Source organism: Ranitomeya variabilis, chromosome 1 (assembly GCF_051348905.1).
Source record: "Ranitomeya variabilis isolate aRanVar5 chromosome 1, aRanVar5.hap1, whole genome shotgun sequence".
In the NCBI taxonomy this organism is placed as follows: domain Eukaryota; kingdom Metazoa; phylum Chordata; class Amphibia; order Anura; family Dendrobatidae; genus Ranitomeya; species Ranitomeya variabilis.
Genome location: NC_135232.1, coordinates 265,620,387 through 265,643,313, shown reverse-complemented (window position 1 = coordinate 265,643,313; position 22,927 = coordinate 265,620,387). Strand labels below are relative to the sequence as shown.

At 45.0% G+C, this 22,927-nt stretch overlaps 1 protein-coding gene across 2 annotated transcripts in view; it reads right to left on the bottom strand.

Annotated features, from left to right (window-relative positions):
• The window catches only part of DGCR2 (DiGeorge syndrome critical region gene 2), a 139,551-nt gene that overhangs the window by 91,144 nt on the left and 25,480 nt on the right, over nt 1–22,927 (bottom strand). Inside the window, exons 2-3 of one of the 2 annotated variants that reach the window (XM_077293449.1) lie at nt 17,208–17,240; nt 7,275–7,397 (exon numbers count right to left, since the gene is read on the bottom strand). In XM_077293449.1, the coding sequence (XP_077149564.1) occupies nt 7,275–7,397; nt 17,208–17,240 (156 nt within the window). The remainder of the gene's footprint in view (nt 1–7,274; nt 7,398–17,207; nt 17,241–22,927) is intronic. The other variant, XM_077293450.1, reaches the window with a different exon arrangement.

Here is a 22,927-nt window from a genome sequence, read left to right as displayed (position 1 = left end):
ACAGCTATGGGGCAATGGTGCAGAGCACTATATGGCACAGCTATGGGGCAACGGTGCAGAGCATTGTATATATGGCACAGCTATGGGGCAATGGTGCAGAGCACTATATGGCACAGCTATGGGGCAACGGTGCAGAGCACTATATGGCACAGCTATGGGGCAATAATGGTGCAGAGCACTATATGGCACAGCTATGGGGCAATAATGGTGCAGAGCACTATATGGCACAGCTATGGGGCAACGGTGCAGAGCACTATATGGCACAGCTATGGGGCAACGGTGCAGAGCATTGTATATATGGCACAGCTATGGGGCAATGGTGCAGAGCACTATATGGCACAGCTATGGGGCAATGGTGCAGAGCACTATATGGCACAGCTATGGGGCAATAATGGTGCAGAGCACTATATGGCACAGCTATGGGGCAATAATGGTGCAGAGCACTATATGGCACAGCTATGGGGCAACGGTGCAGAGCACTATATGGCACAGCTATGGGGCAACGGTGCAGAGCACTATATGGCACAGCTATGGGGCAACGGTGCAGAGCACTATATGGCACAGCTATGGGGCAATGGTGCAGAGCACTATATGGCACAGCTATGGGGCAACGGTGCAGAGCATTGTATATATGGCACAGCTATGGGGCAATGGTGCAGAGCACTATATGGCACAGCTATGGGGCAACGGTGCAGAGCATTATATGGCACAGCTATGGGGCAATAATGGTGCAGAGCACTATATGGCACAGCTATGGGGCAATAATGGTGCAGAGCACTATATGGCACAGCTATGGGGCAACGGTGCAGAGCACTATATGGCACAGCTATGGGGCAACGGTGCAGAGCACTATATGGCACAGCTATGGGGCAATGGTGCAGAGCACTATATGGCACAGCTATGGGGCAACGGTGCAGAGCACTATATGGCACAGCTATGGGGCAATGGTGCAGAGCACTATATGGCAGAGCTATGGGGCAACTGTGCAGAGCACTATATGGCACAGCTATGGGGCAACGGTGCAGAGCACTATATGGCACAGCTATGGGGCAATGGTGCAGAGCACTATATGGCACAGCTATGGGGCAACGGTGCAGAGCACTATATGGCACAGCTATGGGGCAATGGTGCAGAGCACTATATGGCACAGCTATGGGGCAATAATGGACGGTGCAGAGCACTATATGGCACAGCTATGGGGCAATGGTGCAGAGCACTATATGGCACAGCTATGGGGCAACGGTGCACAGCATTGTATATATGGCACAGCTTTATGTGGAGCATCTATGGGGCCATAATGAACGGTGCAGAGCATTATATATGGCACAGCTTTATGTGGAGCATCTATGGGGCCATAATGAACGGTATGGAGTATCTATTTTTAATTTTGAAATTCACCGGTACCTGCTGCATTTCCCACCCTAGGCTTATACTCGAGTCAATAAGTTTTCCCAGTTTTTTGTGGCAAAATTAGGGGGGTCGGCTTATACTCGGGTCGGCTTATACTCGAGTATATACGGTAATTCTAAGCATGGTATAGAATTAAATATCATAACTGTATACATATACATATCTTGGTGTAAGCTTTAGAAGAAGTCACCTCACAGTAAGACTATACAGTTGACATGGAAGCATGAAGGTGTGAGAACACAATCTCCATGGTCTATCCAGAAAAACGATACCTTTATCTTACCAGATTACATACATATTGAGCATGACTTGCATCAGACCTATAGAAAGGCGAGAGGACATGGTATGGGCACAACATCAATTTAAAACCTGTTTGTTTTATACCAAGATACATTAAATATTGATGCAAGACACAGTCATCTGGTTAGAGGGGACAAAATCCATATGTGAAGTCTGACATTTTAAAATTGAGATGTAGTGGGGAGCGTGGAGGATATGTAGCCAAACATTAGTAAACAGCGGTATCGGGTATTTTGTGTTTAAATATTGTTTATTTTGGTAGGTTCATGTAAGAAATTTTACCAAAGTTAGGGTTCTTGAACACGTTAAGCATTTGTTTGTTTTTTTTTGCTTTATCTTCCGTGCAGTTTAGACACAAACTGAAGAAATTCCTAGTACCAGTAAAGTGAATGAGATTCCTAAAGTCTCATGCACACATTGCTTATTTTTTCCTTGGAGGTTTGAAGCACTTTGAAATTTAAGCACGTCACTATGTTGCCAAAGCACAATGCAGATTGCATCCCTTCTTGGAGCGAAGAGGGAATATGAATAGATCGGCTCCTGGATACAATTAGCTTGGCAGTAAAGCCTCATTTATATTTGATAGTGATCAGCTGAAATTGCTCTCAAAGTTGTAGACGAAAGGCAATTTGGATTTGGAAGTTTTTTTTTTTTAATTTGTGGGCTTTCTGGTAGATATGATATTTGAGTTGATGAAAGTAAACTTGGGCTTTTGAGATCCTGTGAACTAAATCTAACATTAAATCTGGAAGAGGATCTTGCTGGGGAAAAAAAAAATCCTTTTTATTTAGGGTAATAAAACAGTCTTCAGCCCCAGACTGGGGATTTGTCTAATTATGGCCTTGTAACAAAACCCATAATGTCCTTTGAAAATGGCCAGGCTTTCTAGCAAAGTCAGTCACAAACTTCTGGGTTTTAGGATTCCACAATCTCTCACAACTCCTCTGACTCCCAAGTGCAGAGTTGGTGGAAAGAGTGAGAGCTCAGGAGATTTTGCTCCGTCACTGCAGGAGCAGCTAAGACGGTTGTATGATGCTGCATTGCATGTCGGGAATAAATCGAAAGTCAGGTCCATTCGGGGGAGATTAAACCTCTCAGGTCCCCCATGCCCCAGAACCACCAGCAGTAGTGTCTGCATATGTAAATACCCTGTCTAAGGGTATGTTCACACGTTCCTGATTTCAATCCTTTTTTTTGAGGACTAAAACCGCAGCTCTTGGCAGAAAACGCAGGTGCGTTTTTGATGCGTTTTTTGATGCGTTTTTTATGCAGTTTTCTCTGCAGATTGTCTGTGTTTGACACAAATAAAGCTTTAACTGCAGTGGGGGGAAAAAAAAAAAAGAAATGATGTAATTTCCTTGTCCAAACCTTTTCTTCTTCCATCCTCCATTTTGGGACTAAAAATGGACATGCGTCGCACTTGCGTTTTGCGCCGCATGCGTCACTGCAGCGCACGCATCCGGGCGCAGAGGACGCAGCAAGTTGCATTTTTGCTGCGTCCAAAATCAATAAAAAAAGGACGCATGCGGCGCAAAACGCAGCGTTGTGCATGCGTTTTGCTGCGTTTTTGTTTGCGTTGTGTGTTGCGGCGCCGACACTGAGGCGCACAACGCAAATGTGAACATAGCCTAAGTGCCACGTATTTCAGTGCCACGTATTTCAGTGCCACGTATTTCAGTGCCACGTATTTCAGTGCCACGTATCACGTATTTCAGTGCCACGTATTTCAGTGCCACGTATTTCAGTGCCACGTATTTCAGTGCCACGTATTTCAGTGCCACGTATTTCAGTGCCACGTATTTCAGTGCCACGTATCACGTATTTCAGTGCCACGTATTTCAGTGCCACGTATTTCAGTGCCACGTATTTCAGTGCCACGTATCACGTATTTCAGTGCCACGTATTTCAGTGCCACGTATCACGTATTTCAGTGCCACGTATTTCAGTGCCACGTATCACGTATTTCAGTGCCACGTATTTCAGTGCCACGTATTTCAGTGCCACGTATCACGTATTTAAGTGCCACGTGCCACGTATTTAAGTGCCACGTATTTAAGTGCCACGTATCACGTATTTCAGTGCCACGTATTTCAGTGCCACGTATCACGTATTTCAGTGCCACGTATTTCAGTGCCACGTATCACGTATTTCAGTGCCACGTATTTCAGTGCCACGTATTTCAGTGCCACGTATTTCAGTGCCACGTATTTCAGTGCCACGTATTTCAGTGCCACGTATTTCAGTGCCACGTATTTCAGTGCCACGTATTTCAGTGCCACGTATTTCAGTGCCACGTATTTCAGTGCCACGTATCACGTATTTCAGTGCCACGTATTTCAGTGCCACGTATTTCAGTGCCACGTATCACGTATTTCAGTGCCACGTGCCACGTATTTAAGTGCCACGTATTTAAGTGCCACGTATCACGTATTTCAGTGCCACGTATTTCAGTGCCACGTATCACGTATTTCAGTGCCACGTGCCACGTATTTAAGTGCCACGTATCACGTATTTAAGTGCCACGTATTTCAGTGCCACGTATCACGTATTTCAGTGCCACGTATCACGTATTTCAGTGCCACGTATCACGTATTTCAGTGCCACGTATTTAAGTGCCACGTATCACGTATTTAAGTGCCACGTATCACGTATTTCAGTGCCACGTATCACGTATTTCAGTGCCACGTATCACACATATATATAACGTATAACACACTGACAGGAGCCATAGTTCCTGTCGGTGTGTCACTGCGCATGCGCGAGCGAGTTTACCGGCGGTCATTGACCCCGGCACTCTCGCTTAACGGCAGTGCTGCGTGGGAAAGTTCAACGCAGCTGTACTGCTGTTAACCGAGACGCCGGAGCCATTGAGCTCCGGAACAGTATGCGATACACTGCCAGGAGCTTCGCTCCTGGCAGTGTATCGCCGGAGAGCAGGGGATCGGCGTGGGACACTCGTTTTATGGATTCTGCGGACAGGGAGTATGGATTTGATTTTTTATTTTGGGATTTTATCTAGGGGATCGAGGGCTTCGCCTACAAGTGTGCTGTTGGTGAGTATATACTCTGTGTTATGTGTTGTATGTACTGTACTGTGTGTCATGTATGTGTATTGTGTGTAGGTGTTTTGTGTAACTTTACAACTGTGCTAAGTCGCCGGACACAGGGACAACTCTCCCATCCTAATACCGGATGGGAGTAGTAGTCCCATACGGCGACTTAGCACAGTGGTGGCACTAGCGTCGCATGGGGACACACGCACACACACACACACACACACACACACACACCAAATCAATCAAACGGCCGACACGATCCCCATGCGACGGTATGCCTCCATGTCGCTCCGCCCACGCACTTCCGCCGACGCACTTCCGGCCGCTTCCCCGCACTTCCTGCTGCAGCGGTTCTGCACCACAAACCGCAATAAAACCCGCAGATATATTTTTGATCTGCGGGTTTTACTGCGGGTTTGACCTCACAATGGAGGTCTATGGGTGCAGAACCGCTGCAGTTTCGGACAAAGAAGTGACATGCTCCTTTTTTCCAGCAGCTATTCAGCGCGGCTTTTTTTTGGAAATTCAGGATCGTGTGCACAGCGGTTCCTGTTTTCCATAGGGTACATTGTACTGTACCCTACATGGAAAAAAGCTGCGAAACCGCTGCGGTTCCGCGGTAAAAAACGCACTGTGTGAACATGGCCTAACAGTCCTTTTACTACATTATACATAAACAGGTCTTTAGAACAAGTAACTCCCAAAGTGAGTTTATGATAGGTAAATGAGGGCTTTGACTAGTCAATGGGGCGTTAAGTGTCCACAGACTAGTCGGCCCACTTAACATATTGTAACATAACTGACAAGCACCAGTGACATCACTAGTGCTATACTTACCTAGGGAATGCGTGTGGCTGCTTTCCCTCAGTGCATTCATCCCGCCAAGCATAGCACTAGCGATGACGCCGGGCTTGTAAGTTATGTTATCACACCCACAGTAGCATGATAACATCTAAGTGGGCTGAGAAGTCTGGGGACACCAACGCCCCATCGACTAGTCAAAGTCCTCCTTAACATATCATAAACAGACTTTAGAAATATTTTTTCTAAAGATCAGTTTATGTATGTAATGTAATAAAGGGACTGTTATGCAGGGTATTTATATATGCAGACATCTCCTGGGGGTTCAGGGAGTACGGGGGACCTGACCGGTAAGAGCCCTTCTGAGGGTTTTGTTACTAGGTTACAGTTAAACAAATTTCCAATCTGGTGTTGCCCAGTGGCTTATTAAAAAGATTGACTTAAAACTAGTTACAGGTACTGCTCAGTGTATATCCAAGAGTTCATTATGACCTTCAATGTATTTCCCAATTTTACATAGACTTTAGTATGTAGAGTTGTTAAATCATCTGTATTGGCTGTGTTGGTCAGAATTTTAACAAGGGCACATAAAGTACTACGGTCTAATGTATCCCCTTTCATGAAAAAAGCAGGCAAAGAAGCATCATCTGGTACGTCAGCGAGGCCAGAAATAAGAAGAAAAACCTTTATCTAGCTCTCACACAATGGAGGATGGGCACTGCAATTTCTTTAACTGATGTATATGGTTTAGAAAATCATCTTGATAATTTTGAGATGGAAGGGGTATTCCATTCTACAAATGTCCCCAATTCTCAACCTAATGCCAAGGTTCCTGTCATGTGAATTTCTGCATAGCTGTCAATAATACCTGTGGCCTGTAACTTAATTCAAGGTTTATGGCACTAATATAAGCAATTGGTGACCCCTGATGGTGGTCTCAGCAGGATGACCCACAACAATCAAACTTATCACCTATCCACTGATTGGATGATCATATAAAGCCTCATTCAGAAAGTGAAGTGTGGAATGACTGAGGGTCTCTTGATCCACATACAATAATTGGATGTCTGAATGAGGCTTAAAAGGGGTTGTGCACTTTCAGAAAAGTAGGCCCCAAGCTGTGGAACACCTAAAACAAACTCAGCAGATACTTGCCCTCTCTGGATCCAGGCCTGGCTCTCCACCACTTCTCCAGTCCCAGTGTTTTGGCTGTAGAGGTGAGGTCACACCAACAGCGCGCTTGTTCACAATGTCAAGTGCTGCCAACCTAAGCATAGCTGTGCACCTTAGTGACTGGATAGAGTGGATGATGAGCCCTGTGGACGTGACCTCAAAGCCAAAGCACCAGGACTAGACCAGCGTTGGGGTTCTGGCGCTGAGCTTCGGTAAGGCGATTATCTACGGAATGTTATTTTAGGCATTTTACATAGTTTGGGACTACTTTTCTGAAAATGGATGACCCCTTTAAGGCTAAGAAATCATTACTTGGCATTTAAAAAATAAAGCTTAGCTCAGTAACCATATTAATTGAGGAAAAAAGATCACAGCCTGTAATTAACATCTCTTCCCTTGTGTTAGTCCCCTAAAAGCCCCCATACACACTGAATAAAATAGATAGGAAATAAACAAGTAGGCACATGATTACAACTTAAAGATTTTGCGTTTCTGAAACTAGGGGACTAGACAGAAGCGGTCTGTATTGCTTACCTGGACAGTTAACCTCATCGCTTTCATCCTCGCAGGTTGGCCAACCATCACACTGCCACTGTAAAGGAATACACTGGATCGCTCCGCTGTGGCATGCAAACTGCACATGTGTGCAGCGCAGTTCTAGGAGAAAAAAAATGTACATATTTAGAGCAAAGAATACATTCGAAATCAAATATACAATAATGTCCAGAGGTTTAAAACAACAAAATGAAAGAATAAGGACTCAGGAACAGCCTCAATATTAATCTGACCATACCAATTTGATGTTGTCCATGAAAGGTTTGTCTGAAAGCAAAACGCCCCCTGTTCTCAATAGCCAAGTATGCTTGGCCAATAAATTGACGGAGTTGATTGGATTTGAAAAAAAGGCTAGCAAGTTAAAATGAATCTGTGATACAAGCTAACTGGTTCCATCCATGACACACAGGCAGGAGTCACTGATATCCAGGAGGCAGGATCTATCGGTCACACACCAGGTTTTAGCCATACAAGTATAGCAGTTACACAAACCAATATTTTATGGCTTTAATCATTATGATGCACGGTTATACAGTACATTATACATGTTCACAGAATACAATTGGTCTGCGCTTTTTTATGCCATTTTCCAAAATAGCTGCAATATCGCTGTGTTTTTTTTCACTGCAATTTCAGGAAAAAACGAGGCAAAGAAACCTGCACAATAGCATTATGAGAAAATGAATGATGATCCAATTAACCTTCCAGAAACATTAAGGGTATGTGTCCACGTTCAGGAAACGCTGCGTGGGGCCACAGCGTCAAATACGCAGCGTCCAGATGTTCCAGCATAGTGGAGGGGATTTTATGAAATCCCGTCTCCACTATGACTGGTAACACGCATCCGTCGGCCCTGCGACTCCGGACATGCGGCGCGTCTTTTAAGACCGCAGCATGTCCGTGTTAACACAGGGCCCTATGCGTGGGGTGCGATGATCCCAGATGTGTGCAATGAACACATCCGACATCATCGCGTCCCAGAAGGGGGCGGGGCTTAGCGCCGAGCGGGTTTGCCGCTCCGACGAAACTGCCGGCCACCCTGAAGGTGGACACGTACCCTTAGGCTATGTGCACACGCTGAGTAAATGGATGCAGAAATTTCTGCACCATTTCTGAATCTCTTGGCAGGAATATCAAAGCTGTAAAAACTAGGGGTTTTTGCCTGCGTGTTTGACTGAAGTCAATGGTGAAAAACGCACGGCAAAAACGCACAGAGAAGTGACATGATGCAAATTATTTTCTGCACCAAATCTGTGAGTCACAAATAAGCAATGAGGGCATGATGCTTTAGGCTTCTCATTCACTTTGCCGGCATCAGGATTGCTCAGGTTTAGCTAGGAAATCTGTATGGCAAAACACATCAAATCTGCAACATGTGCACTAGCCCTTAAAATTAGTCCCATGGGCTCATTACGTACAATAACTCTGTACAGCTTTAGCAAGTTTCTATGTTAAAGAAAGAGGTTTAATTATCAGGGAATACCAAACTTGGCAACTAAAAGTGAGAACGTGGCATCCAAGGTTTGAATTCAGCAGGCTTCCATCACTTTTGATAACAAGAGTTGAACAACACAAAGCACTAACAGAGTCCTTAAAGGGGTATTCCCAGATCCAACATCTCATTTCAATATGTAGTAGGTGTAATAATAATTTGCACATACCTCCAATTAGAAATGTTGCATAGTTCTTCTGATTATCTATGTTATTTATCCCATGTGCAGAACATTGCAGTAGCTTAGGTATCCATGGTTACAACCACTGATATAGGGAGTTAGTTAGCGGTTAGTGGTCGTAACGATGGATACATGAGCTGCAGCAAATCCTACACATGGGATAAAGGACATAGCTTATCAAAAGAAATAAACAACATTTCTATTTGGAGGTATTTGCTAATATTATTACACCTACTACGGTATGTATTGAAATAGGATCTTGGAAATGGGACTACCCCTTTAACATAACTAATAGGTCAGTGGGGTTTGCCGTGATGCTTATGTGAACATACATTTAGTTTGCTTGTCTTTGGACAGGAGGTAGTTAAAGCCGCATATTTCTCCACCAGATATATCGACAAACTATTACTACCAGACAGTTTCAGAAATCCTTACAGGATGACAATCAAGTGTTGGTCCCTATAAAATATAGGTTTATGGGTAACCAGCCAGTAAGCACAATAGACCCTCAGAATTCGCTGCATCCAAATTTACTAGGTGCGGATAGCTTGTCAACAGCTGTCATAAGACAGGTCTTTACTGAATAACATACATTTTATAAACAGGACAGATAATCCGGGAACAACTACTGAATATAAGGATAGAACGGTACTGGTGTCTGCACATCAGCCAGTATAATGACGCTAACTTGCTCTGATCTAAATGCCCAGCTCTTAGGCTTCTTTCACACTTGCGTCGGTATGCGGCCGTCGCTAAGCGTCGGCGCGACATACGTTGTGAAAATTCGGCACAACGTGGGCAGCGGATGCAGTTTTTCAACGCATCCACTGCCCATTCTAAAGTCCGGGGAGGAGGGGGCGGAGTTTCGGCCGCGCATGCGCGGTGGGAAATGCAGGATCCGATGTACGAAAAAATGTTCCCTTGAACGTTTTTTCGTGACGACGGTCCGCCAAAACACGACGCATCCAGTGCACGACGGACGCGACATATGGCCATACGTCGCGATCCGTTGGCAATACAAGTCTATGGGAAAAAAACGCATCCTGCGGGCACATTTGCAGGATGCGTTTTTTCCCAAAACGACGCATTGCGACGGAGGCCAAACGACGCAAGTGTGAAAGTAGCCTTATACTAAACTCAAACTAGCCAAGCAAAAGGCCATCAAAATGCCAAGCTCTCAATAGGCAAAGATAGTGAAATTCTATGCCACTTAGGCTACTTTCACATTAGCATCGTGCACTGCACCACGCAGTACAGTGGTGGGCAATGACTAAAGAAATCGCCATGAGCGTCTACAGACGTGTGTAGCAGAAAAAGCAGCTGATTTTCTCTGGATACCTGCTGTCTTCTTCGCTGGCCTCTATTACGTTATTTTGTTCTGGTTTTGAGGCACTGATTTTAATTGTGTGTATTGTTTATATGTGAATAAAGTTTTTTTCTTAAATTAACAAACACTTCGTGACTATGTACAGTTTAATAACTTTACAGTCAGTATGGTAATATTATAAGACGCACTCCTATTTTCCCCCCAAATTTGGCACTCGCTGTGTGAGCTGGCTAAGCTAAAGAGCAGTCATGTGGTCCAGAGGAGGACCCGAGCAGCTCTGGAAATTGGGGACGATGGTGATTGGTAAGTAACTTAATACACTTACAATACATTATACACATAATAAGCATGGTTTAAGGGGGGAATTTGCTGAGGCTCTTTTAAGGATTTTTTTTTTCTTCTGGTAGCAGTGAACAGATTTGTAGATTGAAAAGTATGTACTTATTGGGCTTCCTTCCCCCCCTTCCTTTTTACATTTTAAAGCTACAGGAAATGCTTAAAAAAAAATTTTATTTTTGCTTTCTCATGTAGCGAAGCCCATAGGTAAAGTTATTTTTTTGTCGTATATTACTTTTTTTTTTTTCTCTAAAGACATTCTTAGTTTTACACACTTCTTGTAATGCAAGGCAGGACTTTCTGGTCTATAGATGCTCCTGTTTTTCACTTTGGCCAAGAGATGCAGATCCTGAACAGAGGAGCCTTCCCATTTATAGCTGTGCCCCCAATGTCACTTTTGAGTTCGGTTTCTCTATTCCGTTTTAGCAAAAGAGAAGCGGAAATCATTTTAATACAAGAGCCATTATGGTCCTTCTAATAATAATAATCTTTATATAGCGCCAACATATTCCGTAGCGCTTTAGGCTATGTGCACAAGTTGCGGATTAGGCTTAGGAATTTTTGGTGCGAATTCTGCATCTCTTGGCAGAAAACGCAGGTGCGGACTTGTCGCGTTTTTTGTGCGGATTTGCTGCGTTTTTTACCCCTGTGGATTTCTATAATGGAATGGGTACAAAAACGCTGCAGATCCGCAAAAAAGTGACATGCTACTTCTTTTAATCCGCAGCGTTTCCCCACGGAATTTTCCGCACCATTAGCACAACATTTTTTTTTTACCATTGCGCTCTGCTCTCACTGTACGGCGGCACTCAGTCAGTGCAGGAAGCAGACGGCAAGGGACCTGACGGACATCAGATGGTGAGTATGTACTGTTTGGTTTTTTTTTACATTTACGCTGGTAACCAGGGTAAACATCGGGTTACTAAGCGCGGCCCTGCGCTTAGTAACCCGATGTTTACCCGGGTTACCAGTGAAGACATCGCTGGATCGGTGTCACACACACCGGATTCAGCGATGTCAGCGGGACCTCAACGACCAAAAAAAGGTCCAGGCCATTCCGACACGACCAGCGATCTCGCAGCAGGGGCCGGGTCGCTGGTACGTGTCACACATAGCGAGATCGCTACTGAGGTCGCTGTTGCGTCACAAAACTTGTGACTCAGCAGCGATCTCGCTAGCGATCTCGCTATGTGAGACGGGGCCTTAAGAGTTATTTTCAGGACTGCGATATTGATGATCAATATCAGACCAGTGGACGCCTGACACCCCAGTCGATTATCATTGTTGTTACCAACTTCAGGAGCTCCTGAATGTTAGTAGTGGGGACAAGGGAATAGTGAATGAAGGATTGCTGTTCCTGTTCCTACACTATTTATCTGGCTGATACCAGCAGATCGGTAGGGTTCTGGCATGTCCTAACACTGACCTATCCTAGGGCTGCCTTCACATGCGCGTGAAAGCCTCAGCAGCCCTGTGCTGCCACTCTTCTTCCACTGTTTACCTGCAAAATCCCTTTATCTTGCAGGTAAACAGCTAGATTATCTGCAAGACTGAGCCGCCGATCCTAATGTCTTCTTGGATTTGTGTGTGAACGCAACTTTAAGGTACCTTCACACGAAACGACATTATAACGATATCGCTAGCAATCCGTGACGTTGCAGCGTCCTCGCTAGCGATATCGTTTCGTTTGACACGCAGCAGCGATCAGGATCCTGCTGTGATGTCGCTGGTCGCTGAATAAAGTCCAGAACTTTATTTGGTCGTCCGATCGCTGTGTATCGTTGTGTTTGAAAGCAAAAGCAACGATACCAGCGATATTTTACGCTGGTAACCAGGGTAAACATCGGGTAACTAAGCGCAGGGCCGCGCTTAGTTACCCGATGTTTACCCTGGTTACTAGCGTAAAATGTAAAAAAAACAAACAGCACATACTCACATTGCGTCCCCTGCAGTCTGCTTCCTCCTCTGACTCAGCGCCGCAAAGTGAAAGTGAAAGCAGCACAGCGGTGACGTCACCGCTCTGCTCTCACTGTACGGCGCTCAGTCAGTCAGGAAGTGGACGCAGGGGGACGTGAATGTAAGTATGTGCTGTTTGTTTTTTTTAGATTTTACGCTGGTAACCAGGGTAAACATCGGGTTACTAAGCGCGGCCCTGCGCTTAGTTACCCGATGTTTACCCTGGTTACCAGGGGACCTCGGCATAGTTGATCGCTGGAGAGCGGTCTGTGTGACAGCTCTCCAGCGACCAAACAGCGACGCTGCAGCGATCGACATCGTTGTCGCTATCGCTGCAGCGTCGCTTCGTGTGAAGGTACCTTTAGAATGAGTCAATATGTGAGGCCTGTATAACCTTAGCATTGGTCATTTCCACTTTTATACAGTAGCCAGCCAAGCAGTCAGCTGCAGGGAAAATTACATGTCCGGACCTTTTTTTTTTCCCCTTAAGGCTACTTTCACACTAGCGTCGTGCACTGCACGTCGCTATGCGTCGCTTTGTAGAAAAAACGCATCCTGCAAAAGTGCTTGCAGGATGCGTTTTTTTCTCCATTGACTTGCATTAGCGACGCAGTGCGACGCATTGCCACACGTCGCAACCGTCGTGTTGCGTCGGACCATCGCCACCAAAAAACGTTGCATGTAACGTTTTTTGGTGCGTCGTGTCCAGCATTTCCGACCGCGCATGCACGGCCGGAACTCCGCCCCCTCCTCCCCGCACCTCACAATGGGGCAGCGGATGCGTTGAAAAACAGCATCTGCTGCCCCGTTGTGCGGCGCTTCCAATTGCCCACCACTGGAAGTTCCAAACAGAACCACCAAGCATTATACATCTATACGCCTTATAAATGCCCTGTGATTCATATGCCACAAGATTTCACCAACCTAATAGGTATCGTCGACACAGGTAAAATTACCCAGTACACAGGGCATTTATAAGGCGTATAGATGTATAATGCTTGGTGGTTCTGTTTGGAACTTCCAGTGGTGGGCAATTGCCCTATATAGTAGAGAAAAACATATTTTCTCTGGGAATGGAGATTTGTCTTATTAGAATAATGATTATTTATGAATATCTTGCACTTGCACTTTTATGTGGTATGGCCTGGTAGTAACTATTCTGCACTGTCACTTTAAAACTTGGGGTATCTGCTGCAAAAGAGAAAAAGACTGTTTTCAATGACTAAAGAAATCGCCATGAGCGTCTACAGACATGTGTGTTACAGAAAAAGCAGCTGATTTTGTCTGGATACCTGCTGTCTTCTTCGCTGGCCTCTATTACGTTATTTTGTTCTGGTTTTGAGGCACTGATTTTAATTGTGTGTATTGTTTATATGTGAATAAATTTTTTTCTTAAATTAACAAACACTTCATGACTAAGTACAGTTTAATAACTTTACAGTCAGTATGGTAATATCAGATTTGGAGTGTTGCCCATCCTCAGTTTAAAGGAAATGGGCTGGTGCGATATGTTTATCGTGCGTCTTATAATGCGGATATACCTTACCGGCCACGGTGGAGCAGGGTCCCAGGATCGCTGCTGGAGGAGGCAAGAGTGGAGCGTTGCGCAGGCTGGGATGAGGGGATGTTCAGTAGTGCGGGGGCTCTGCCGACATTTTGTGAAAGCCCACATCTCCCGAGATCTTGGTGCTGAGATCTCCATCTGTGCATGCACCGCCCCCGGCAGACATTTTCCCGGAGTCCACCGCATAGTAAACCATGTTAAGTGTGGGGGCTTTGGGCTTTCACAAAATGTCGGCAGGGCCCCACACCACCGAATACCCCCCTCATCCCAGCCTGCGGCAATGCTCCACTCTTGCCTCCTCCAGCAGCAACCCTGGGACTGCACTCTCTCCTCCACCCACCACTTCCACCTCGCCTCATCTCTTCCGAGCACTTTGCCACATACTTCAAAAACAAGATCGACCAAAGGCAAACCTTTACTGCTCCACCACCCCAACCACTTCTTATACCAGACCTCTGCCCTTCCCTAATAACTTCCTTCTCCAACATCACTGAAGGAGAACTTACCCGACTCCTTTCCAAATCACACCTCACCACCTCTGCACTTGACCTCATCCCTTCCCACCTGCTCCGCACCCTCACTAACATGCTCATTCCTGCCCTAATCCATCTCTTCAACCTATCGCTATCCTCTGGTACCTTCCCCTCTGCCTTCAAACATGCCACCATCGCACCCATCCTCAAAAAAGCTAACCTTGACGCAGCTGCTAAGCCCAGCTATCGCCCCATATCACTGCTCCCATTTGCTTCCAAACTCCTTGAGCAGCAAGTCCATGCTCAACTTAACTCCCACGTCTCATCTAACTCTCTCCTTGACAACCTCTAATCTGGCTTCAGCCCTCACCACTCCACCGAAACTGCTCTGACCAAAATTAATAATGACTTACTCACAGCCAAAGCTAACAGACAGTTCTCCATCCTCTTCCTTCCCGACCTGTCCTCTGCTTTCGACACAGTCGACCACTGCCTACTGCTACAGATTCTTTCTTCCCTTGGCATCAAAGACCTTGCCCTGTTCTGGATTGTCTCATACCTTTCCGACCACCCATTTAGCGTTTCACACTCCCACACTACCTCCTTATCCCGTCCTCTCTCTGTTGGAGTTCCTCAAGGCTCTGTTCAAGGGCCCCTACTTTTTTCATCTATTCCTTTGGCCTAGGACAACTCAAAGTCCCATGGCTTCCAGTACCACCTGTGTGCGGATAACGCTTAGATCTACCTCTCTGGTCTAGATGTCACCTCTCTGCTGTCCAGAAGCCCGGAGTGTGTATCAGCCATATCCTCCTTCTTCAACTCTAGCTTCCTAAAATTCAATGTAGACATAACCGAACTCATCATCATTCACCCATCTCGCGTATCCCCCCTACCTGATCTATCTATTATGGTAAACGGCATCACACTCTCTCCCGCACCTGAAATCCGCTGCCTCGGGGTAACTCTCGACGCTGTCCTGTCCTTCAAACCGCACGTCCAAACTCTTGACTAATCTCCCACTATCTTCCCTCACGTAATTGTCGATCCTCCCAAGACCTCCTACTCTCCTCCACACTTATTCGTTCCTCCTACAACCGCCTCCAAGATTTCTCCCGAATATCCCCCATCCTCTAGAATTCCACGCCTCAACACGTCCGATTATCCACCACCCTCAGATCCTTCAGACGGGACCTGAAAACCCATCTCTTCAGGAAAGCCTACAGCCTGCAATAACCATTCTGCCGCCTCACCACTGCCAGAGCTGCCGCACCCCCAACCTTCTGTCTCTTCCCCATTGTCCCGTAGAATGTTAATCCGCAAGGACAGGGTCCTCTCCCCTCTGTACCAGTCTGTCATTGTAAACTTGTTTACTGTAAACAATATCTATAACCCTGTATGTAACCCCTTTTTCTCATGTACAGCACCATGGAATTAATGGTGCTATATAAATAAATAATAATAATTTTAATCTATCCTTAGAATAAGGTCATCAATGTCAGATCGGTTGGGGTCTGACACCCGGCTCCCCTCACCAATCAGCTGTTATCAGTGTCGGCGGTCACCAGCTGGAGGTACTCACTTGCTAAGCTGCTCCATCCTCCTAGTGGCCGAGGCTTGGTGCTGCACATCCGCCTACTATTTGAATCAATAGGAGGCTGATGTGTAGTACCCCGCAGCGGCCACTATCTAAAGACTGCCTGCTCCGCAAGGGAGTACTACCGAATGGCGGCTACTGACACTGATAACAGCTGATCGTCAGGAGGTGTCGGACCCTGGCTGATCAGACATTGATGACCTGCTACCTAAGGATAGGTCAGCAATGTAAAAGTAGTGGACAACCTCTAACAAAGCAACAACAAGTGAGCCGGCTTGTGTCATTTCAGGTCATATGGGCGATCTGCAAGCATTTTTTAACACCTTTACACTAGATTACATACATATTTAGTAAGTGATAAAGAAAAAGAATATGAATCTCCTTTAACAAAATGTATTGTTACTGGCAAATTTGCACACTTATTTGACCCGAACCCTTTACCGGGATCTTGCAAAAGCCGCACCATGGGACCCTACCTTCAGAATCAAAGTTTTGGGGGAGAAAAAAAACAAAAAACACAGGAACACGTAAATTCAACCTTAGGCTTCATTAAGATGTCTGATTTTTGTGTACGAGTGTTATCCGTGGTTTTCACAGATAGCACTCTATGGGGCCATTTACATGTCCATGATTTTTCACAGAGCGAGCGGTCTGCAGAAAATCACAGAAACACGTCCCATTTTGATCTGAGGGTTGGATCAAAATAGTCAATGCAAATCTGGATCCAGGACATCCGAATGTGGTTCGATTTTCACGGATTATCAGAAAGGAGAAGGTGGAGAAATTTTTTTTCTCCACGTACGAGAAGAACTGATGACACTCGGACCACACTGATCAAAATCCGATTTTAAAAAAATATATATATCAAACATCTGAATGAGGCCTTATTGGGCAGACACAACTGTTAAATTATCTTTTTTTTTAGTGACAGCTATTCACCAAAATAGAAAAACACTATCTACTCACTACCAACACTAAGGCATGCTCACCTGATTGCAGTCTTGCGAGAACTACTCGAGGACCTGAAATTTAAAATTTAAAAGACACTTACCAAAAAAGATATGATCCAATGGGTATTTAGAGAACAACGTATAAAACAGAATTGTTACTTATTTAGATTCCAGGTTAGCTATATCATCCCATAAACTACAATGTATGTTAGTAAATTAAAATTGTTACGAAAGTAATCATTTGTCAAAAGTAAATTCCTAAACCAAAAACAACACAAGTATCTTTGGACATATCAAATTCAGGGGGTAAAATGAAAGTGTAATTTACTTGGCACGCATTTCGATTGCAAGTCATCAAAAAAAAAAAGTATTCACCTCATTTAATGAGTATTTACACTTTTAACATTTTTTATCCTGTTATGCTTTTTCAGCCTTGTTCGCAGTGTCTACACTCTCAGTGCCTAGAGCTGGGTGCCCAGTGCTTGGGTTATTACAGCCTCTGCTTACACAAGCTCTGCGCGCGCACCGAGAGTCTCAGGAACATGCACAGAGAAGACGCTGCTCCCTCACAGCATCAAGCTACATAAGTAGACAAATATAGGACTATAAAAAGGGCAGATAAAGAACATTACAAACATTTTATTTTAAATTACTGTGCACTCGAAAAAAAAAAAAAAGGTGAAAGTCAAATAATTGGCCCAATTAATTAACAAGCAATGTAAACATGCTAGCAATCACTTGATGAAGTAATAAAATTCTTACTTTTTGGTGATAACATCATTTATGTAAAAAAATAAATAAAAATAGTGGCATCATTGCTCAATTTAAACAGGGAATGTGCTGCTGACCATGTGAGGTCTATGGGGACAGAATGATCTTATTAACGATCATTCTGTTCCCCACGGTTTGTGTAATAGATGAGGAATATGATGGTTCAGAGTCCGCGCTGGCAAAGGTCCAAGAGTATGAAGCATGAATGTGGATGAGGTTGTTCGCTACTGGCTAAAAAGAATGGCTGTTTTAGAGTATCTCATTTTGAAGCCGGACATACTTGGCCCTCAAGGAAACACATCCTCGGCCTCTTTGCTCCCTTCCCACTAAGAATCTGGAGAGTCAGACAGCTTTCCCACTTTCTACACTCTCTCCCTTCTAGGAAGTTATACAATAACAAGACAGCTTGTCCAGACACAGGGCCCCTTAGGGTATGGCTCCACGGTCCGGAGGGGCGGCGGTATCGCCGCAGCGGCGAAGCCGCTCGGCGCTAAGCCCCGCCCCCTTTCTGAGACGCGATGGTGCCGGATGTGTACAGTACACATCCGGGATCATTGCACCCCTCGCCATAGCGCCCTGTGATATGCCTTGCGGGTCGCTGCGTCCCCGCAAGGTGTACGGGCATGCTGCGATCTGAAAAGACGTGCAGCATGTCCGGAGTCGCAGGGCCGCCGCGTGCGGGTTTCCACGCATAGTGGAGACGGGATTTCATAAAATCCCCTCCACTATGCTGGAACATCTGGACGCTGCTTGTTTGACGCTGCAGCGTCAAACAAGCAGCGTTTACTTACCGTGGAAACATACCCTTAGGGTATGGCTCCACGGTCCGGAGGGGCGGCGGTATCGCCGCAGCGGCGAAGCCCCGCCCCCTTTCTGGGACGCGATCATGCCGGATGTGTACAGTACACATCCGGGATCATCGCACCCCTCGCCATAGGGCCCTGTGATATGCCTTGCGGGGACGCAGCGTCCCCGCAAGGTGTACGGACATGCTGCGATCTTAAAAGACGCGCAGCATGTCCGGAGTCGCAGGGCCGCCGCGTGCGGGTTTCCACGCATAGTGGAGACAGGATTTCCTAAAATCCCCTCCACTATGCTGGAACATCTGGACGCTGCTTGTTTGACGCTGCAGCGTCAAACAAGCAGCGTTTACTTACCGTGGAAACATACCCTAAGACATACGTTGTAATTTTTATACTCTCTTGTTGATCGAGCCCCCGGACCAAACTAACATCCGCTTTCAGAGACCCCATGCAAGAATGATCTGGTTCTCACGCTGTCAAAGGACTAGCGGCAGCATATTTTCTCACGCTTCCATGAAGCTGGATATAAATTATTATCACAATGGTACAGGGTCCCTACTCAACTACATTCAATCTTCCCAGAAGCAAACCTATGTGTTGGAGATGTGGAGAGAAGGAAGGTAACCTGTTACACCATTTTGGGCAGGTAGGATACTCTGGAAAAAGCGATACGTAAAATCACAGACCTCATTGTCTGACCTGACAGGAATGAAGAATGCAACCAGCAACACTGTACCAACGAAGGTAAAGTCAAAAGCTCCAAGAACCCCACTTAAAGGCAGTCTGTCGCCCCAAAATTCAAGTATGAGCTGCGGCCACCGGCATCAGGGGCTTATCTACAGCATTCTGTAATGCTGTAGATAAGCCCCCAATGTACCCTGAAAGGTAAGAAAAACAAGTTAGATTATACTCCCCCAGGGGCGGTCCCGGTTCCGTTCGGGTCCGATGGGTGTCGCGGTCCGGTGCCTCCCATCTTCATACGATGACGTCCTCTTCTTTTCTTCCTGCTGCGGCTCCTGCGCAGGCGTACTTTATCTGCCCTGTTGAGGGCAGAGGAAAGTACTGCAGTGCGCAGGGCAGATAAAGTACGCCTGCGCCGGAGCCGCAGCAGGAAGAAAAGAAGAGGACGTCATCGTATGAAGATGGGAGGCACCGGACCGCGACACCCATCGGACCGGAACGGAACCGGGACCGCCCCTGGGTGAGTATAATCTAACTCGTTTTTCTTATCTTTCAGGGTACATTGGGGGCTTATCTACAGCATTACAGAATGCTGTAGATAAGCCCCTGATGCCGGTGGCCGCAGCTCATACTTGAATTTTTGGATGACAGATTCCCTTTAACCCCTTTCTGACCTCAGACGGGATAGTACGTCCGAGGCTCGCGGTGAGCCCGCATCAAAGCCGGGACATGTCAGCTGTTTTGAACAGCTGACATGTGCCCGTAATAGGCGCGGGCAGAATCGCGATCTGCCCGCGCCTATTAACTAGTTAAATGCCACTGTCAAACGCAGACAGCAGCATTTAACTACCGCTTCTGGCCGAACGTATCACCGACCCCCGTCACATGATCGGAGGTCGGCGATGCTTCTCCATTGTAACCATAGAGGTCCTTGAGACCTCTATAGTTACTGATTGCCGGTAGCTGTGAGTGCCACCCTGTGGTCGGCGCTCACAGCACACCTGCAATTCTGCTGCATAGCCGCGAACATCATATCGCTGCTATGTAGCAGAGGCGATCGGGTTGTGCTTGCTTCTAGCCTCCCATGGAGGCTATTGAAGCATGGCAAAAGTAAAAAAAAAAAAAGTAAAAAAAAAAAAAATGTGAAAAAAAATATAAAAGTTTAAATCACCCCCTTTCGCCCCATTCAAAATAAATCAATAAAAAAAAAAAAATCAAATCTACACATATTTGATATCGCCGCGTTCAGAATCGCCCGATCTATCAATAAAAAAAAAGCAATAACCTGATCGCTAGACAGCGTAGCGAGAAAAAAAATTAAAAACGCCAGAATTACGTTTTTTGGTCGCCGCGACATTGCATTAAAATGCAATAACAGGCGATCAAAAGAACGTATCTGAACCAAAATGGTATCACTAAAAATGCCAACTCGGCACGCAAAAAATAAGCCCTCAACCGACCCCAGATCATGAAAAATGGAAACGCTATGGGTATCGGAAATGGCGCAAATTTTTTTTTTTCTTTTAGCAAAGTTTGGAATTTTTTTTCACCACTTAGATAAGAAATAACCTAGACATGTTCGGTGTCTATGAACTCGTACTGACCTGGAGAATCATAATGGCAGGTCAGTTTTAGCATTTAGTGAACCTAGCAAAAAAGCCAAACAAAAAAACAAGTGTGAGATTGCACTTTTTTTGCAATTTCACCGCACTTGGAATTTTTTTCCCGTTTTCTAGTACACGACATGGTAAAACCAATGATGTCGTTCAAAAGTACAACTCGTCCCGCAAAAAATAAGCCCTCACATGGCCATATGGACGGAGAAATAAAAAAAGTTACGGCTCTGGGAAGGAGGGGAGCAGAAAACGAACACGGAAAAACGGAAAATCCCAAGGTCACGAAGGGGTTAAAGATGAGCCAGTAAGTTGTGAAAGAGTATCCAAGTCCCAGGTGAAAAAGTGAAAACAAAATGTATTCTGCCATATAAAATGCAATGTTTTGACCCATCAAAAACATCTTTATATGGCAGAATACATTTTGTTTAAGTTTCTCACACAGGACTCAGACACTGTCTTTCACCATCTTCTCATTTCTGACCAGGACCTGGCTGCCGTCCTTCTCCATAACAGTGACACACCATTAAAAATATACAGAAACTCAGTCCTGAGACACTTAATTGCGACTGCCAGAGCGTGTCTTCCTCTACAATGGAAAAAAGATATCACCCCGACAATCTCCCACTGGTTCGCAAAGATGAATGAAGCGATGCTTACGGAGGAACTCACCTCTATGATCAATAATTCCTATGAATGCTTCTACTAAACATGGTATTACTGACTGGAATTTAGATCCCCAGCTGATTATCTGGCTCTAATTGTAGATAGCTGTTCTGCAAAAACATTCCCCCTTTCCCTCTCCTTCCTGCTCTCCCAACTTCCTTTTTTTGTGTAACTCTTCTGCTCGCTTTCTTTCTCCTGAACTTACAGTACTTATATGTTGCTGTTGATTCACTTTGACTATGGGACTATAATTAGGGAACTAATATTCTGCCTTCATTATACATTCAATGATTGTGTGCAGGATCTTTGGAATTGATAACACTGTACTTCCTAGTTATTACTATCTAATGGAGATTGTATTTTACTTCAGCACGGTTAGTGCCTTGCGGTTGTACCACTTGATTCTTTTAGAAATCCACAAATAAAAATAAATTGTAAAAAAAAGTTTTAGACAACCCTGCATAAGCTGAAAACCAAATTGAAGGAAAAGCTCTGCATTCAGTCATCTTCCAATCCAAAACCTTGCCGAAATAAAACCTGCAGTAAGACCTACCAGCACGTTTATCATATTGGACTGACTGAGCATTACAGACAGTTCACAGACGACGTCAGCATAATACTCAGCCAATCTAATTTGTTCAAACTTTATGCTCGACAGAATGCAATGTGAGCAAACTGTTCTGTAAATCCTGGATGCATGTACAATTTTCCAGCTCACTGCCCAGGTTTTTATATTCCTAATGATGGAGCAGATACCACTGTCAGCAGTCTCAATAGCAAAATGTTGTTTACTGCTCCCCTGTAATGGAAACAGCATGAAAAAAAAAAAAAAAATAGGATACATTTACTAATTTTTGTGATTTTTTTTTGGCCTCTCAACAGCAACAATCCTAAAATAATTAGTGATAAACACGCATGAACGGGATGACAAACATAGTATTGCAAGAAGGTAAAGTCTAATTTTCCAACTTTGGACAGAAAGGAACAGTTAATGTCTTCAAGAGTGCAAGATGGCTAGTGTCTTGACACACGGTAATTGGCTTTTTCTGTCTCCCTTCTAAAGTGGGTTAATTTTGCGCATTAAATCCTTAACATTTAAAAGACAATCTGCACACCACTTAGAAGCAGAAAATTCCTTTACCATGTGTAAAAAAAAAGCACCTAAGAGGACTTGTTACTATTTCAGAATAAAACCTTTTTATTATGGAGCATACAACAAAAGTAT